The sequence below is a fragment of the Cibotium barometz genome, chromosome 34, assembly GCF_041138505.1.
Source record: "Cibotium barometz isolate CiBa-2024 chromosome 34, ASM4113850v1, whole genome shotgun sequence".
Lineage (NCBI taxonomy): Eukaryota > Viridiplantae > Streptophyta > Polypodiopsida > Cyatheales > Cibotiaceae > Cibotium > Cibotium barometz.
In genome coordinates, this window is record NC_141079.1 from 38,812,593 (window position 1) to 38,832,936 (window position 20,344).

The 20,344-nt window shown below is 43.3% G+C and overlaps 1 protein-coding gene across 1 annotated transcript; it reads left to right on the top strand.

The window, feature by feature from the left end:
* Nucleotides 1-15,274: 15,274 nt before the first annotated feature.
* Nucleotides 15,275-18,012, top strand: LOC147619000 (exocyst complex component EXO70A1-like). Its single transcript, XM_086774516.1, has one exon. It carries the CDS (start codon nucleotides 15,562-15,564, stop codon nucleotides 17,941-17,943), a length of 2,382 nt encoding a protein of 793 aa, XP_086630642.1. The 5' UTR covers nucleotides 15,275-15,561; the 3' UTR covers nucleotides 17,944-18,012.
* Nucleotides 18,013-20,344: the final 2,332 nt, after the last annotated feature.

Sequence of the window (20,344 nt, forward strand, 5' to 3'; positions counted from 1 at the left end):
CATAATCAAAGAAGTTGAAGTAAGGATTTTTAACAAGTATGAAGACTAAGGAGTCTTCGGGGTCAACAAGGAAGCTACTAAGAAGATTACCAAAGAAGGTATTTTGTGATTATTTGCCTCAATAATTTTCAGTTTGAGCATGAGAGAATACTCAATGTAAAGAAGGGTTGCTGATTTATGGAATGAGAAGATCCCATGGTTCTTTGCAAATAGATAAAGAGCATGTGAAGGAGAGCACATACTTGTTCAAGTGGTGGACAGGTGGTTATGGGCTGATTTGCAGTTCATGTTGGAGCTTGTCAAGAAAATGGCATGGCTCGTAGTTTGCTCAGTGAAGGAGGGCAAAGAAGGGGATGGAAACCTTGGCAGTTTCCACATGTTTTGCACCTTGGTTTCATGGTAATGAAACCTCAAAAGAAGAACCCTTGAAGATTTGCATATGCTAGGAAGTAGCATGCACATGTGGAGCTCAAGAAAGTTTTGCTAATTACTGTAGTGAGACCATTAAGAATGGAGGATTGGGGCATAGAAGAGGCAAAGAGATATGCAGCTAAGAGGAGCTGCATACACAAAGGAGTGATGAGATATTGAAGTAATAGAGCTTGCAAGACGGAGAATAAAGTTCATCAAGGTCAAAATTTGCAACATTGAAGGTGCTGCAAAGTAGCAAGAGCTTCTACTTGAGAAGCAACCAACACAGGTTTGCATTGATATAAGAACATGTAGGGAATAGTTTAGAGAGTGAGCAAGAAACTCAAGTGAGAGAGACAAGGCAAACTGTCTCTACAACAGTATGTGATGAAGTAGAGATGCCCGTAGTGGAGCGAGCTTGATTGTGACAGTGCCAAGAAGGAAGATAGTAACAATGTAGAAGGTGACTGTGGCAGCCAACGAGCATTGGTAAACAATCAACAACAACAAAAAAACCAAACAGTAGTAGAGGCAGCACTAGGCCACCATCGCTTTAGCAGAGCAGTAAAGGAAGCAATTTGAGGAGCATTAGAATAAATCAGCTCGTGTTCGATGAAGAAACAATGGAGATGGCCAAGCAAAAGGCTTCTGAACAACAGCAAAGTCCCACTGCTCAAGATGGGCAACTCGACATCAAACGAGACAATGCCATGGAAGCTATAAAAGAAGCAAGAAGCCATGGCAGCGTCACAGGTAAGGAAAACGCAACACAAAGCTGGATTTGGAAGAGAAGAATGTAGCTCTTGATAAGTTTAGGAATGCACAAGAAGCTTGCAGCTGCAAGAGCCTAGTTTGGCGATGGCAAACTCGATATTAGTGATTTAGTAGTGCCAAGAAGATGATGATGATCATGTGCACGGGTCCCAGCCAGTTGCAAAGTCTGGCGAGCAATAGACAAAACTGAAGAGCGTGGGTCCATTAGCTGCAGTGCATTCAATGCATGGCTGCGTGTCGGGCGTTTCAGCAAAGAAAGAAAGCAAGAAAAAAAAGCTTTTATTTAAAAAAAATCTAAGGTTTGTTCGCATGACATAAAAGCTTGGTTTGTGTACATCTTCTTAGACAATGTGATGTGGACCGGCTACCCAGCTATGGACAAAACAAGTGTAAAAAATTTATCCTTGTTCGCACACATAGCAAAGTTTGAATCCCCCTGAAAAATCGAGCACATCGGCTTCTTCCAAAACAAAGTCGTGTTTGGTTTTCTCACTCGAGGCTTCGGAAAAATGTGTTGTATTTTTAGTTTCACCCATGATTATGAGAGTAACTGAACCTAAGCAATTAAAAGCTCAAAACGAGAATTTGTATTCACCCAATGCATGAGAGTTCTCCTACCCAAGGCGAAGGTCTCAAAAGGGATGTATGGTGCTAAAAATGGAACTAGGTTCCCAGCCTGAGCAAAAATAGCTGCTCAAAGTGGAGGGTGTAGTCCTACCCAAGTTGAGACTCAAAACTGGATAGTGTGCATGTTCCTGCCCTAGCACAATGTGATGTAACACTCCGATAGCATTGAGGGGGAGTGTAGAAAGGCGTAATACCTATTGTCGTGTGGGTGATGGGTGAGTGAGAACACCTCGCTTAAGAGGGGGTGTTCAAATATGTAATCTTAGTTTATGTGTGTGTGGGAAAGCACCCTAGACGTGCAAGATATTGTGGAAAGATAAGAATGCCACATATGATATTGTATGGTGTGTGAATGTTGAGAGCCACATAAAAGAATATGGAAAAGGGAGTGCCACATGGCATGATGATGTGTAAAGTGCGATAAGGCTAAAAAGCCTATATCATTGTATGGTTTACAACATATTGCAATAGAGCTATTGTTGAGTATGCAATCTCTCTCTCTCTCTCTCTCTCTCTCTCTCTCTCTCTCTCTCTAGTCATGGAGTTTCTTGTGTGGTTTAACCCACCTTAATCTTTATTCTTGATATATGTTTATCCACCATGATCAATTCCATATTAGGATTGTCAACAATAAATGTAGATGAACTTGATGAAGGGAGTGAGGCTAAGGAGAAAAGCATGGATAAATAAAGATAGAAAAGCCATGGCCATCATTGGGTTAAGCCTTGGGGATAATACCATTCATCACATCAGCAAACAAAGAGCATGCCAAGAAGCCTGGGATGAGCTACAGAATGTATTTGGAGCTAGGGCAAAAAGTTTAAAAATAAATCTAAAAATACACTTCTATGGACTTGATATGGAGTTCAAAGGCTCAATGTGCAACACGTAGGTAAGATAAAGAGCATTATGATGTAACTTGCAGGCAAGTATCAAGACACTCGTGGTGGTGGATGAGAAAGATGCAATTGCGGTCTTAATCTAAAGCATGCCTCAAGAGTTTCTTTGGAGGTAACAACTCTTACTAATCTTCCAAATCTTACTCTTGAAGATCTTGAATCCTCCTTGTTTAATAAGAAATTAAAAGGTACGTGACGAAGCTCAACAAATAGCAGGGAGACTACTTTCTTTAACAAATCCAATTAAGAAATTAAAAGGTACGTGACGAAGCTCAACAAATAGCAGGGAGACTACTTTCTTTAACAAATCCAATGTCAAATGTCACCATTCTGGAGGGATGGGGCATGTTATGGCCCAATGTTGTCTTCCAAACAAGCCCAAGCTTGTATGTGATGCATGTGGCAAGGTAGGCTACCTTGAGAAGAATTGTTGGTCAAAGGAGAAGTAACAAAGCAACTTGATGGTGGAAGCAACTCATGAGGATGCTCCACAAGAACACCTTTTCTAGTTGGTGATGATGTTTTATGTCTATGTTAACCTTCGTATTGGGCAACCTTGGGTCAAGATGTGTCCATATGTGTGTGGATGAGATGATGTCTATGTTCAACACTCTACACAAAGATCTAAAGTTTAGGGCCAACACATGTAGGGCATAAGTTTACATGGTTGTTAATTAGTAAGATAAATATCATTATGAAATATAGCCATGATTATAGTGGGGTTTTTGTATTCCTCCCTTGTTAGATCTTCCCTAATATCTAAATTGTATTGTAAGAAAGAGAATGTTAATTATTAAAAAAAAACAAGGTGAAGGTATAGCTCACAAAATTATCTTTCTCTAATGGTGTGTAGATATGAGTGAGAGATCTATATAGGAGGAAAGATGGTACCAGCATTCTTAAGCTAACATCTTTTAAAAGAGACCTTCTTTGCATTTTTCTTAGATTCTCCTTAGCTTCTTTTGCATCATCCTCCCTTTTGTGCTTCCTAGAAGGCCATGTTGCTTCAGTATTTGTCGGAACAAGGGCGATTACGTGTTCCTTCATGAGGGTGTCATTCTCCTTCACCACTTCTTATGTCTTCTATTGCACATCAGTTGCTCTTGTTATGTGAAGATGGTACCTTTAGCTCTTAGAGGATCTTTGGTTCATGCATATTTTCCTTAGTGACTTACCATTGTTGCGTGGAGAGTCTCTGCACTCAATGGATATAATACATACTCTTTTATTGGAGGTTTCTGGGATACCTGAAAACAGTGGGGTGTTGCTTGTGCCTTAGTTATTGTGATGACTTCAATGCTAATAATTGGGTCCACACCTGTTTCAATAGTTGAAAGATTTGACAGGGATGGTGGTAGATCCTCTTGCTCACTTTCTTCATCTTCATTATATGTTTCCTCCTCTATACCTTCTCGTGGAGAAGGCTTGATTGGTCTCTTATTAGTGTGAGGGTCTTTGTTCTTCTTCTTCTCCATGTTGTGGCCAAGATTTCTTTTGTGTTACCTATGAGGGCATCAACTTATTCCAGATCTTCCACAATTTCTTCTTGGTTGAGAGCTGTGATGGGTCTAAGAACACCTCTTCTTCCAACTTTGTGAGAAGATAGGGATTCATCACTTTATTTTGATGTTACGACAGGTTAGCATTGATCTCTTTATAAATATAGTAAGCTAGCTACCATTGAATAAGATTCATGTGGATATTTTGTAGCTTGTGGAGATATATTTGATTATATCGATTGATTGGGTTTACTCGCATAATCATTATATCGATTGATTAGGTTTACTCGCATAATCATTGAAACTTTCCTTCCTATCAATTTGTTTCCCCTCTCCTTTATGTTTGTATACTTGAACCCATTATTATTATTAAACTCCCTTTCTTTTAGAATTGTGTCAAATGGAAGATCCTTGTGCTCCACCCTGTGTGTTTGTGTTGCAAGTGGCAGTCACATGGCTTGGCGAATGTTAGTCCTTTTTTCATATGACTTGATGATCTGCACACATGCTGATATTAATCATACTAGGAAGATGCTATATATATTGATTTACTCCTATTGAATCCTGCTTTATCTTTACCTTTGGCATCTCAAGGAATAGGAGGCACTCAGAGGGGGGTATGGGAAGGTAGGTACTAAAAGGCAACCTTGCCTTTGGCAACATTCTTGAGGTACGGCCCCAAATGTGTTTGTACTTTAGATATTTAATTCTTTCCTTTCTTTTTTGTTATGGTGGATTTTATATCTTATGAGGACTCATACTCAGTTATTGTCATATTCCTCATGCTTCTCGAGAGTCAACCTGTAAAAGTAACTATCCATGGCCGATAAGGTTAATCCTTAATTTGTCTTCTTTCTCTATATACTTTTTAAAGTGATTAATAGGCTAGTATTAAAAGATGTTGTTAGTGGGTACTGAAGTTATTTGCAGACTTGAGTAAGAATCTGAAAGGGCTCCATCTGGAGTGAAATACCAGATTAGTTTTCCACAGCGTGAATATTTTGTGATATTCAAATATAATCAATGTCAACATTTTAAGGCACAAAGATGTTAGAATGATCCACTACTAATGCAAAAGAAGATGTAAATGTTGATCCCATTTTGGATTAACAAATATGTTCCCCAACTTGAGAACATTAATAGGTGTCATGCAAAGGCACTATAAAAGTTGTACATTATGAGATATTGGCCACCTAAGGCCTTAGTTAAGTAAGTTTTGGGTGCCCAAGTGTGAATAAGGGCCAATTGTATATAAGGCATTTTCTCATAATAATGAATGGACACAATCCCCCTTTGTGTTATTGAGAGCTCTTGCTTGTGTCTTGAGAGAGAGATTGAGAGAGAGATTGAGAGAGAGCATTGAGAGAGAGCATTCTAGCACATGTGCCTTCTCTATTCTTGTATCTTGCATGCTTGTATCGAGGAGTGAGAGAGATTGACTGCCTTATGTAGTGGTGTGAGCGACTCTACGGTGACAGCGTCGTGGAGGTGGAGCTTGGAGGATTGGAGCTTCTCACGTGAGCTTGGAGACCTCAAGTGTTATATGCACATTATGTGTGCATATACTAGAAGGCTAACCCACATTAGGCTTGTGAGCATGGGAGCATGGGAACAAGCTCTAGTGGAGCATGGGTTAGGACTAACCTTAAGGGTTAAGGTTAGGCTCAGGCATCCAAGGGTCACACATGGGAAATGGAGAGTTAAGAGTCACTTGAGGGCCCTCTTATATAATAGGGGCATGGGGCACACTCAAGAAAAGGCTTGGAGGCTTGGAGGCTTAGGCTATGGTCTCTTGTGTAGAGGATCATATCTACTCACCTACCATTTCACACTATAGCTACATGCTATTGGATTGGAGTTATACCTCTTGATGGTATGGGACATCAAGGTAAAGGTATGATGTATTTCATTATATTTCATGTGTACATCCCTTAGGCTCGGGGGTGGTCGGGTGGATGAGTTTATGCCTGATTTATGCATAACAATTATCTAGAGAGATCTTAGGGTTTTAACATCAAGGGACACAAGTTCGAAGCATTGGTAAGTGCCCTACGACAGTTGTATTCTATTGGTCTTCCCTAAGGTGCATTGAGTTCCCTCTTGGAGGTGTGGTAGCTCATAACATTTTTGGCACCGCTATCGGGGAAACACCTTGTTTCTTCCATCCTCTTTAAGTTTCAGCTAAGATTACATAAGATTCATCGTTGCCTTTGTATTCTGGTAGTGCATTGTGTAGGAACTGAATGGATAAGATTTGAGTGGAAGTAAAAAATTGGTTGTTTTTGTTGTGAATTTGTGTGGTGGAGTGGTCTTGGAAGAGGGCTCCACTATTTTTTCTATTCAATTTTGATGTTTGCATCACCAGAATCATTAATGTGAACGAGCAAGGTGGTGTTCTATTTTTCTTTCTTTTCAAAAATTTACAAAAAATGTAAAAATAAGCAGCCATTGATTGTGCATTTAACTCGTATTACATCCCTTATGCATGGCACAATCATCTTGGAAGCATTTGGATAAGGATTTTGCACCCAAATTGACCTAAGTCGAGGTGAGAATTTCCCACGTGAAACTATAGGAGACCGTTTTGTGACGTGAAACGTTTTCTGCAACTTCATGGCATGAAACGCTCCCGGCATCAACGCCGCAATTAGCGCTGCAATTCATTGGATTACCTTGCCAAAAATAGGTAGCCTTATCCAGACACCTCTGACACCACGGGTCTGACAAAATAAGGAATCGTGAATTAGCAGAGCATTTCATGATGTGAACTATTTCTCAAAGCATTTCACGGTGTGAACCACTTGCATTTCACGACATGAATGATTTTCATTTCACGGCGTGAACCATTTTCATTTCACGACATCAAACCTTTTTCCTTCACGGCATGAACTATTTATGCAATTTCATGCCTTAATCAAATCTAACTCACAAACTTGGTATTGTCGGGTTGAGGTTAAGGAAGTTCTTGAGACCAGTGAAAATCATAACAAGGTAACGTGGATTTTTGAGTCCAAAGTAAAAATTTAAACACGTGAGTGCAGAAAATTATTCACGACATGAACAGTTTTCTGACATTTCATGCCGTGAACTATTCTCTACAATCTCACGGCCTAAAAAAATAAGTCGACAGTATCTGACCAGAATTTAATTGGGGTAGCAAAATAGCTTATCAAATCATATTCACATACACTTGAGGTCTGGAAAGCTCATCGCGCGGAGACGACCTCACTCTTGAGACGATATTGCATCGAATCACCCAGGATCTTCCTATCAAAAGAGTGTGGGTTCAGGACACTCAGTAAGCACTCAATTGAGTGTCTTAAGGAATCTGACCACTGTCAAAACTAGTAGTGAAGAATCCATGAAAGAAGGGTTACGATACTTTAGGTTTGGGGAAAAGAGGAGAAACCACCCTCCCCTTACTAGATCCAGTGGTATCATTGATATAGCCTAGGGATTTTTTGGTCTCTAAACCAGCAATTATGAAGAGGCACAATCTGTGGGCATGGGTCCGTCAACCAGCGCGCTAGAGTGGTCCAAGGCAAGAATTACCTATCCAACCTTCAAATTCGAGGTTGTCAAACATTGGCATCCCCCGAATGAGAAGAGACATGGAAAGCACAGCCCAAGACTGGTCAAGTATTCTTCCCAACCTCAGAGGAAGTAGAATTAGATCTGAAAAGGAATGAGGTAGAATGGCAGCTACAAGAATCGAGCTTAAGGAAACAAGAGCTTAATACTCGAAAGGCTAGAGCAGAACAAAAGGAGATGGGAAGTGTAAACTTACTTCAATCATGGGGTAAAGTGCCAGAAATAGTCATGGGAAGGAGTGAGGGAGAAATTCCAAACTTAGAACCCATTAATGAAGAGCCCAGAGCGGAGGAAGGGTTTGTAACCCTAGATGAAGGGGATAATCTACCAAGAGAAGCGGGTGAAGTGGAAGACCGCCTGTACACCAAAAAGGACATCAAGCAGATGATCAATCATCCCACATTATTAAAGGACATGGAACTCTTAATTCTTCAAAGGCGTACAGAGGCGATTAATGATGAGCCATTCCAGAATGAAGTGGCCGGACCGTCCCATAGACCGGAAATGCCTAGAAGAGCCAACATAGGAAGAGGACGAGGTCTAGGTAGGGGGGGAGTAGCTCCTCAAAGACCAAGGGGTGGATCTAACCATAGATGTTAATGCGGCCACAAGGACAGTTTTGTTGAATATGGTTGCATAAATGGGCCGAGGAATGGTCAGGGAACCAGGCACTGCTCTAGAATCCCGACCCTCCCAAATGAAGCCACACATCATTTCAAAGCTCGTTCAAAAATTATCTTTGGATGGGGATCCTATTCAACATGTAGAGATCCTATTCAACATGTAGAGATCTTTGAGTCCACATGCGAAACCTGCGGGCCAGTTAGTGATGTAACAATGATTCATGCTTTCTCATCACTGACCCTAGAAGGAAAAGCGCATCAATGGTTCCGAACCCTCAAACCCAAAGATAAGGTTAATTTCACACGGCTCAAGAATGTGTTTGTGCCTAGCTTTGCCAGAAGTGGCGACAGATGGAGTCCTGTGGCACAGCTGCACAACATCAAACAAAAGGAAATGGAGTCGAGCGAGACTGTGTGTCTTGGCTAAAGCACTTAAATTCAAGGTGCAAACTACGGGAAAGGATAACTAATGATTAGTTATATTGCCTTGCTTCCGGAGAGGAGTTAGAGACCACAAGATGCATGATTATCTGGTATTAGCCCGACTGGCTACTATGGATGCATGTTGTAAACTGGCAATTGAATATGAAGACAATATGTTGGAATTGCCACAACCAGAAGATGTCAAAATATCTTTGGTAGCAACGACTTTGCGGGTTTCGAGTCACCAAGAGATTGGAACTCGGAGCAAACAAGTCAGGAACATGACTGTGGATGACACTCAGTAATGCAATACTGAAAAAATTGAAGGTAAAGGATGGAATAGAAACATATGGGCATGGGCATACCCATCTTTACCCCTGTAGAGAATTGGTGTGGTGCTTTGTGTAGATTGAATTACACTACCACTAAATGCCCACAGTTAAGAGCAAGGCCACTACTCTATTGTGCACACTGTGTAAAATTAGGGAATCATGACACCTCCATGTGTAGATATCCTAGGTTCCAAACAGTAGCACAATTGCGGCACCTAGAGCTCCATTGGCCTTACCAGCACCACCTATGCAAATCAATGCAGCTGCAGGACAGTTAAATTCTTCCTATTTACCTAGGGAGATGTTTTGGGTATAGGACACTTCACCTTTGCCGCCACCTGTTCTGCCACCACAACCACCACAGGCTAAAATCAACCAAGTATCAATTGAAGAGCCAGTAGAAGATATGGATATGGTGCGTGAAGTAGAACTCAGTGGTGAGTACTATGAGGAAGTTGTGGAGATTGCACCAGAATTCTATGTCCAATAGAATAACACGCCATTACTCCTGTGTTTCAAACCACGGTACAGTGGAAGGGTAAGGACATAAACTCAAACATGAGGACCGCTACAATGTTTTGGTTACGGTGGACCGCATCGAATCGCTGAATGTCCAAATAAGAATGTGGTTCATACGCACCAACCTCAATAATTGACTGCTCCACCCAATGGCATGCTACTACTTACTTGTACTAAATGTGGGATTGATCATTTGATCAAAGATCGTCCATATCGCGCAAGTGGTTTGACTTCCACTTCGAACCAGGCCACCATCCGGACCATTAGTGTGCAGCCTGGAAATATCACGCCACTCAATGTCCTGACCCAAGCCCAGGCCTAGTTGGGGAACAAAGGGAAGAACCTAGCAGATGCAACCACTTCCAGAACTGGCAGGAGAAGGAGGGTGAAAAAAGTGGATAAGGGTGACACCAAGGTCACAATCCAATATGGATCTGAAGAAGATACGATCGACACCGGATCCACCCAATCAAGAGAAGAAAGGGATCACGCGGTCAAACAAAAAGAGCTTGACCTAGAGATGCAAGGGGAAATACCATCAACCACTAAAGGAGTCGGTGAATACCCAAATCCCGAAGAGGAGATAAGGAAGCTCAAAGAAGCTAGGACCCTAGTAGAAGAGTGTCCACGACTTCACAAAGTCAAGGGCTAACCAGGTCAGGGATACAATGTATCCAAGGAACGAACCAACAATGGAAAGGGAATTGGACGTACCTACTCTAATTCCAGAAGAGACGGAAGAGGGATCTCAAGGAAACAAGATGTCAAGAATGTTTGAGGAAGATGTACAGGATGAGTCCATCATTCATTCCATAGGGATGGATATGAGGCGCACACATGGAAGGAACCCTCAATTGCCAGAGAACCCAGAGACATAGGCAACCTCACGGCCGTACTGTCCACTTCTATACCAAATGCCATTGGGACAATTGCTACGCATTTCACCAACATTATGGGCAGACATAAAGGAATGGGTAGAAGGTGGACTAAGGCCGACACTACAGAGGATGTTTTGTCACCTCTAACAGAAAGGACCTTAAAACACACAATGGAAAGAACAACCATAGTCGTCAAGATATCGGTTAATCAATTGGGGCGTTATTAGGAAAGCGATGACACTAATTCTAGGATCCCAATTCATCATAAACGGATACCAGGCATTGGCTATCTTGGATGGTGAGGCGGGGGCTATTATTATCACAAAATGATGGGAAAACTGGGAAAAACCCGATCAAAAAAGAGCAGATCTTATCGTTAAAATGGCAGACGGAACATCTTCAAGGCCCATATTGGGCTTTTAGAGAATGTGAGACTCAAACTCTTTACGTTTCGCTACCATCATACATTTGTAGTAATGGACTTTCTGTGCCAACCATACTCATATGACATAATATTGGGGAGACCCTTCATGAGGGAATCCAAATTGGTTCACGATTGGGCATTAGACCATGTGTATGTACATAGGGATTTGTAAATTTTAAAGATAGATTTGAGAACGTGGAGAGCACACCCCAAGGGAAACTGTTTGGTAATGATTCAGTCACAAACTGAACGAATAACATACGTACAAATATGCCTGCTTATGGTGGAAAATTCCCAAGAGAAAGAGGAAACGGAAATGTATGCATCACTTCCTCCTCCGGATTTCAATGAAAACTGGATGCATGTGCTAGCTACCATAGATGTGATGCAACCCCGAGGAACCCAATATGTGGAATCTGGAACTGTTCCCAGCACCTCTGTCTATATGGTTAACTGGCAAACCATTGATGAGGAATCAGAAGAGGATATCTCTAGCATAGAAGGGACTGGATCACAGGGTCGTACCAGCACCCACCGCCTTAGAAGATGGCGAAAGCAGAAACAATATATTGCTCGACGAAATGCCCTACTATGAAGAAAACCCATGGATACCTAGTGGTTGAGATACCTCGAAGACACTAAGGTACACAAGTTTTCTAAGGATTGGGGTGAGGAATTGAGTAAGACATCCCTTGAAGGAAAACATAGGGAGGAAGTCATCCTTCAAGAATCGGACACCTAAGCTTACGAAAGCTGGGGCTTTGGCAGAAGCTGAGCGAGAGCCCAAGAAAGTTATGGCTAAAATAAAAAGTGAGAACGAGGATAAACCAGACCTACTTTCAGTACTAGACCATTTCAAAACCTACACAATTGACGAACGAAGAGTGGTCCGACCTGCTGTGACGGCAAAAAGAGTTAAGGAAGGTGGGTTGTCAACATTATACGATGGCCTAGATGAAGTCAAGGAAGTTGATATTGTGGGACTAGGGGAGGAAGCCAAACCTATTTATGTTGCTAAGGACTTGACTTTAGTTGAAGAAAATGAGCTTGTTACTCTCCTTAAGGAGTTTAAGGATTGTTTCGCCTAGAACTACAAAGAGATGAAGGGTGTACCACTTGAGGTGGTGCAACATACAATCCCAATCATGGAAGGATCAAGACCAACCAAACAAAAACCATACCAAATGAATCCTAAATATATGGCAATTATAAAGGAGGAAATCAATAAACTCATTGCTGCGGATTTCATCTATGAGATAGAACATACGAATTGGTTGTCACCAATCGTAAATAGTGCTAAAGAAGAATGGGAAACTTAGGGTATGTGTCGATCTTAAAAAGGTCAACGCAGCTACTAGGAAGGACCATTATTCATTGTCCTATATGGAACACGTTTTGGAGGGAATAGCTTGGTGAAGAAGCTTATAGCTTCTTGGACGGATTTTCACGCTACAATCAGGTGTCTATAGCACCAAAAGACCAGCATAAGACAGCCTTCAATACAATGTGTGGGACGTTTGCTTACAAAGTCATGCCTTTTGGTCTCACCAAGCTTGGAGACCTTAAGGGTTACGAGCTCGGCCAATGAAAAGATCCCCAAGCGACACTTGCGGCTCGCCAGGTAATTTTCTTGTTGGATGTGTTTCAACGAGGGTTTGGGCGAGCCATAACAAGTGGCCCTAATGAATTGTTTGTGGTAGAAACAAACATTAATGTGGGGAAGCCATTGGGGCAGCTTTAATGCAAGGGAGATGATCAATTGCATTTGAACGCAAGAAGCTTGACTGTGCCTAGCATAACTACTCTAAGCGAGAGTTACTTACAGTGGTTCATGCTCTTAAAAAATGGTTACATTATTTATATGGTGCTACTTTTGAGGTTCGTACGGACCATGAAAACTTAAAATAACTTTCAAGTCAAAATGAATTGAAAGGTAGGAAAGCTAGGTGGAGGTCCTATAAGAGTGTTTGACCTTCAACTTCGTTACCAAAGAGGTAAATTTAATGTGGTAGTAGATGCACTAAGTTACATGCCAATGGTGAATGAGCTGAGCTTCACCACATTCAAGAACAAGTATGACTACGTGGTTTGTGTAAGCATAATCCATCTTATTTAGAGGTTTGGTCTGCTATACGCACGCGCACTTGCTAGCAGCAACCATTAGGAGTGCTAATCTGGAGAAATTAGCCAAGGACTCTACAAGAAGAAGAGGGAGTTCTAGTCCAAAGAGACTAGACGAGTCTCTTGGGTTGTGTATCGAGAGACGGAGAGCTTGGGGGTGGACCCTTCACAACCGTTTAGCATTGTTTCAAATGGGGGTGATAAAGTTCATCCACAGGAAAGATTTAGGAACTTCTCTATTGATGATGGTAACTTGCTTTACAAAGCTAGAGTTTATGTACCATCTATTGGTGACTTTCGGTGCCAAATTCTTATTGAAAGTCATGATAGTCCAAGTGCTATCATCCTGGGGGTAGAAAAGACCTATGCACTAGTTAAAGGAAAATTCTATTGGCCTAGTTTGTTCAAGGACGTCCAAGACTTTGTGCTGAAATGTACAAAGTGCTAGGTCAATAAGCATGAGCATCTCAAAGTAAGAGGCTTGCTCCGTCCATTGGATAAGGGAAATGTGGGAGTATTTCCATGGATTTAATCACTAGATTACCTAAAATGAGTCGAGGATATGATTTGGTTTGGGTGGTGGTAGATGGGGTGACTAAAATGGCCAAGTTTATTCCTACCACAAAGGAGGTAACAACTCTTGAGCTAGCTAAATTGTTTATCAAACATCTCTACAAGCTATATGGCCTGCCCATAGATATAGTTTCTAATACAGATAGGAAGTTAGATAGCCACTTTTGGAGAGGAAAGACTTCAAAACGTTGGATACTACTATGAGTATGAGCACAACTGACTATCCGAGTCTAGTGGTCAGATAGAAAGAGTCAACCAAGTGCTAGAGACATACTTCGAGCACATATCAATAAAAAGAAATCAAATTGGGAGGAGCACTTGCCACTTTTGGAATTTGCTTATAATAGTTCAAAATGTTCGACAACTAGATTTAGCCCATTCATGTTGATGTATGGTTTTCTACCTGCAATCTTTTATAACTGTAGGGCTAGAGAAAGAGAAAATTCAATCTGTCAACAAGGATTTCCTTGAGGACATGCAAGATATACTAAAAGCAGCAAGAGATAGCATTTCGTACGACATAGTGCACAAGGTAGTGTAAAAATGTATGCTGTGACAAGAGCCATAGAGAAGAGAACTTTGAAGAGGGTGACTTTGTTTTCTTGTTGAAAGTCCTTTGCGAAGTTGGAGACTCTCAAGACGGGAAAGTGTCAAAAGCTTTCTCCTAAATATTACAGTTCATTTAAAATCCTTAAGAAGATTGGTAGCATAACATACAAACTTGAGTTGCCGAAGAGCTCTTGAGTACATCGTGTTTTTCATATCTGTATAAAAATCCCAAGAAAAAAGTAAGAACTTCTCTCATGCTTCTTTTTCTTTGCTAGATAACATTTGAAAATCAATCTTAGCATCCTATCATCCACGAGCCTATCCAAATGCTTCAGCTCAATCCATCATCTCATTTTGCTACCACATTAATAACCTCCATGATCACCATATAAGGTGTTGAGCTTAAAATCCCCCTGAAAGATAAAAAATTACTCTATAGGCTAGTGTGAGTATTGACTTTATAGGTTTTGTGTGGTGGAACGCGACTCTCCACTGACACTAAGTTGAGGTTTAAAGAATTTACTAGTGCTTTAGAAAAGGTCTAAGAATTTACTTGTGCTTTAGAAAACGTCTGGGAATATTATGTCTAAGGTTGCTTAGATAACCACACATAATGATCATATCGATATGAGTGATATGGCATAGCCATGATTTTAAGCTTGTGCTAGCTCCAGTGACATTAAGTTGAGGTTTAAAGAATTTACTAGTGCTTTAGAAAAGGTCTAAGAATTTACTTGTGCTTTAGAAAACGTCTGGGAATATTATGTCTAAGGTTGCTTAGATAACGACACATAATGATCATATCGATATGAGTGATATGGCATAGCCATGATTTCAAGCTTGTGCTAGCTTATCATCTATAAAAATTAACCCACATCGCTTGAAAAAAAATATAACTACGCCGGCGACAACGGTCGAGTCGGAGGAAGCGACGCAAGAAACGGTCGGGCGGCATTTTGAATGTTCCTCAAAATTCATGCCTCCTCTACGCGGCCACGCGTTTCCACCGAGACATTGGCCTTGCAAATTGGGACAGTGGTGGTCACGGGCCGGCCGGCCGCCGCCTGCCACCCCACCACCACCAACCACTACACACCACGAATTTTGTGCCTTAGTGAGCAAAGGCGGACAGCTTCGCTAGCTCTGGTTGCACCGCCCATATTCTGCTGCTACTCTGCCATAGAAGCTAGAACCCGTGCCAAGAGACAGTTTGGCAATGCAGAAGACATGTGCTCAGTCACAGAAAGCTTTTGGCAGTAGAGTAGAGATGCTAGTTGGTCTCTACAAATGATGTAGTTGGCTTTTTTGATTTTCTACTATGTCTACACCATTTGATTTTGTAGCACTGGGGCAGCAGGAGGAGGATGATGATCAGAAGGCGCCGCGCAGCAAGCTGCAGCTGCTACTGATGAGGAAGATGAGCATGCGGAGGCGGAGCAAGAGCCCTATCTCGCCCTTGCAATTCGACCATACAAGCTGTGATTCATTCAGCTCCAATTCATGGAGCAGCAGTGAGAGTAGCAACAAAAGTGGCTTTCATTCTGCAGCTACTTCTTCGACTACATCTGATCATTATCATCATTGCATTGAGTATAATGAGGAAGAATCATCATCCTCATATCCTACATGGCCCCCTCCCCTTGCAGCTCCTCCTCCTCCTCCTCCCGCAGCAGCGCTTCCTAACGCTACCCTTCTTCCACCTGATATACCTAGCCTCCTTCACAAATCGCACCGGCTTCGCACCTCCATGCACAAAACTAGCCTCATCCAGAGGCAAATTGAGGCTTCTCGTTCCAAATTAGCAGACATGGCGCTGCGGCTGCCGGCTCTCGAGCTGGCTATGGCGCCGCTGCATTCCGACACAGCGGACGCCAGAGAGCTATGCAACTTCATCGATCAAACAACAGGTCCTGCATTGGCTGTCCTGGAGGCTTTTCACACAGTGCGGGAGCTGGCCCCTGCAATAGAAGCAGGCCCGAGTGGAGGCCAACATGAGAAAATTGGGGTGTACCTTGGGCAGGTTTCGAGCTTGGAGAGCGTGCTGGCCTTCCTGCGTGGGAACTCTTCCCGGGTGGTGCAGCTACTGCATGGGGTGGTGGAGACCCTTGGCGAAAACAGGGTTGTGGACAAGCTCACCCTCTACAAGCTCAACGAGATTTTGTCCGCCCTCCGGCCAACCCACGACCAGCTGAGCTTCGGGGCGGCGCTGCTTGAAAGGGCGGCTGCCTATCTGGAGGTCCAGTTCAGCCAAATGCTAACCCAAAATGTGATTACCATTCAGTTGGGCACCTCTCCATGTGAAACGGTGACACTGATGCCGGAGGCCTCACTGCACGCATTGCAAGACATCGCTACAAAGTTGAGCTCGCAAGGTAGATTGAAGAAGTGTTTGTCTATCTATGAGAAGATAAGAGGCGACGCCGTGCGTAAGAGCTTGAAGACGCTGGGCGCTGCCGCCCATTATCTCCGCCACACGACGCCGGAGGCTGTCGACGAGCTGGACTGGGAGGCTCTCGAGGATCACATTGCAACGTGGGCGCAGCAAATGGAGGTGGTAATTAAGGCTTTACTCTGCTCTGAAAGAAAGCTCATCAGTGATGTGTTTAATGGTTCTGATAATAAGCAATGGGAGGTTTGCTTTGCACGCTTAGCTTTGAAGGGGGCGCTGCAGCACTGGCTGAAGTTCGGCGAGGCGGTAGCCCGCAGCCGCGAGGAGCCACAAAAACTCTTCAAGCTGCTGGACATGTTTGAGTGCCTGGAGAGCCTGAGGTCGGCGGTAGAAGAGGAGGTTCTGGGTGGCGACGCCTGCAAGCAGGCGAGGCGGCAAGTGGCGGACCTCCAAAAGGAGGTGGTGAAGGGGGCCTGCAAGGTGTTCAGGGCGTTTGGGTCCCAGGTAGAAGGGGATTGGAATGCAGCGCCGCCGTCAAATGGCGGAGTGCTCAAGCTGGCCAGCTATGTAGTGAATTATGTCAAGTGCTTGCTGAGCGCGAGCTACAAGCCTGTAATAGGGAGGGTGTTGCATGCCGAGCGGGCGTGGCGCGGCGCCGCCGACGGAGATCAAAGCTCACAACTAACAGTGGCGATTCTGCACCTTATGCAAGCGCTAGAGAGGAACGTTGAGGCCAAAGCCAGGGGTTTGCAAGAGGCCGACCCGGCCTTGGGGCAGCTCTTCCTTATGAACAACCACTGGTACATCTACACGCGGGCCAAGAACAGCGAGCTAGCGGCGCTGCTGGGCACACCCTGGCTGAAGCAGCATAAGCATCGAGCGGAGAAGTGCGCCGTCCGTTACCGGCGCGAGGCATGGGGGGCGCTTCTGGGCACCCTCAGCCAGGACGGCCTGGCGCTCAGCATGGGCGGCGGCGGCGTTAGCCGCGGGCTTCTCCGGCAACGCCTCCTTGACTTCGAGACGGCGTTCCTGGCGCTCCATCGCCGTCATCAGGACTGGAGCGTCCCTGACCCGGTGCTGCGGCACCAGCTCGGCTCCGCCGTCATCCAGACGTTAGTGCCTACACTCTCCGCCTTCTTCCGTCAGTTTGCCCCCTTCTTGCCTAAATGTGGGCAAATCGAGTACCCTCCAGAACGCGTGCAGCAGATGATCGCTGCCCTCTTCGAACTTTCCGACGCCGAGTTTCAGCCGCCTGTTCATCCCCCTCCTCCTCCTCCCGCTGCGCCCGCCCCCCTCCGCTCCTTCGACTGAAGATACCAGCTACGTACAAACATCCACACTGTTCAAAAAATCGATGTCATAATATAGTATCCCGGTGCAATTCAAGCTGGTTACATACTCATCCCCCGTCCATCGTCCATCGGACCATCGGAGAAGATCTACAACTGTCAGCTTTGGAACCAAGGCGTGAGCATGAGCTTCGTTCATAATATTGTTAGCAGATATATATATATGTTGATGAAATAATAAGGTACCCACAAACCATTACTTTGCATATTTATCTCTTATCTATGCTTACATTTTTCATTAAAGCATAAAAACATTGGATTTTCTATGGGAGAGTTTCTCATTGATGGTGCAATAAGAGTACTACTACATTGATGGTGCAATAAGAGTACTACTACATTTTGAGATTGAGAGAGAGAGACACACATTGGATTTTCTATGGAAGAGTCTCTCATTTATGGTGCATTAAGAGTAGTACATTTTGAGGGGGGGGTGTGTGTGTGAGTGAGAGAGAGAGAGAGAGGGGAGAGTGTATTGTTGTTGACCCCCAATGGAAGCTGACACACAATGGAAGCTGACAAAAAAGTGGTGAGATTAATAATTAGCTTCAAATCAAATAATTGGAATACCATATGCTAAGTTGAAAATTGCCTTTTCAAACAAAATCATATAATTAGACAAGCTCATCAATCTACAAACATTTACTTGTATCACCACCTATGATTTCACAACATGGCAACCTCTAGATAATACTTTCAAGGCATGTTATAACTGCTACAAATTTCTACATGCTACTCATGCTATCACAATAACTCTCTATGCCTAAATGGAGACAACAAGAGATGGTCCGTCATAATCGTTCTCTCTCACAAAAGGCAAGGAATGAAGGGAAAGCTAATGCAAGAAGATAACCTATAATTAAACCTATTGAGTATGCATCCACATCAAGCAAACAAGATTCAATGGCATACAAGTAAGCAAGAAGAGAGAAGAGGAGAGCTTACAAGTAAACTATTATAAGGGAATGATTGTGTCTTTCTTATTGTAAAAAATGACACATATACAAATGACTAGTTCTCACACTAGACTGGCCAAACTTAAAAATAGTCTAGTCTCTACTTGTCAAGTAACTATGCACACGGAGTCCGTAGACTTTCCCTATTTGACATTAAGCATCTATGTGCACAAAGTCCATAGACTTTCCCTATTTGACATTAAGCAACTATGTATGCAGAGTTTGTAGACTTTCCCTATTTGACATTAAGCACGTATATACATGGAGTCTGTAGTCTTAAGTAACTACGTACACAAAGTATGTAGATTGACATTAAGCATAGGGTAAGGCTACTTTATATGTTCTAGCACTGTCTTATAAAAGATAAGAGTCCATTTGAGTGGGTAAGATAGAAAAGCCCCTTATGGTAGTAGGTTAGGAGGGTGAAACGATGTTTCCAACCAATGGAGTGGCTAACATACCCCCTTCTTAATGGTGTCCAGGGGATGGGCAAGGAGCAAGCTTCTTTGAGTGAGCTTTGGAGCAAGCTTTTTTTGACAACCAATCTCTCTATACCCATGTCTTCTCTCTCTTCTCCCCTACTTCCTTCTCCCACCTCAGCCCTAGCCTAGCCTAGCCTAGCCCGTAGCCCGCCAGGCCACCTCCTCCTCCATCCTCCAACCCACCCCCCCCCCTCTCTCTCTCTCTCTCTCATGCCCCTTCCACTCTGTCAAAATCTATTCCTCTTCCCACTCCCACTCCCACTCCCACTCCCACTCTCTCTCTCTCTCTCTCTCTCTCTCTCTCTCTCTCTCTCTCTTTAATCTATTCCTCTTCCCACTCCCACTCCCACTCCCACTCCCACTCTCTCTCTCTCTCTCTCTCTCTCTCTCTCTCTCTCTCTCTCTCTCTCTCTCTCTCTCTTTCACTCTCTATCATTCTCTCTATATCTCTCCCTTTCACCTTCTCTCACTCTCTAACCATGCATTTTCTTCGTAACTTTCTATCTTTCACTCTCTATCATTCTCTCTATATCTCTCCCTTTCACCTTCTCTCACTCTCTAACCATGCATTTTCTTCGGCCGTAACTTTCTATCTTTCACTCTCTATCATTCTCTCTATATCCCTCCCTTTCACCTTCTCTCACTCTCTAACCATGCATTTTCTGCTTCTCCCCCCTTTTTTCTTCTCCCTTCTCTCTCTCTCTCTCTCTCTCTCTCTCTCTCTCTCTCTCTCTCTCTCTCTCTCTCTCTCTCTCTATCTTTCTATCTTTCACTCTCTATCATTCTCTCTCTCTCTCTCTCTCTCTCTCTCTCTCTCTCTCTCTCTCTATCTTTCTATCTTTCACTCTCTATCATTCTTTCTATCTCTCTCTCTCTCTCTCTCTCTCTCTCTCTCTCTCTCTCTCTCTCTCTCTCTCTCTCTCTTTCT

What these genes read in the sequence shown, in the direction of transcription:
- LOC147619000 (XM_086774516.1), top strand. Translation starts at nt 15,562, where the DNA reads ATGTCTACACCATTTGATTTTGTAGCACTGGGGCAGCAGGAGGAGGAT.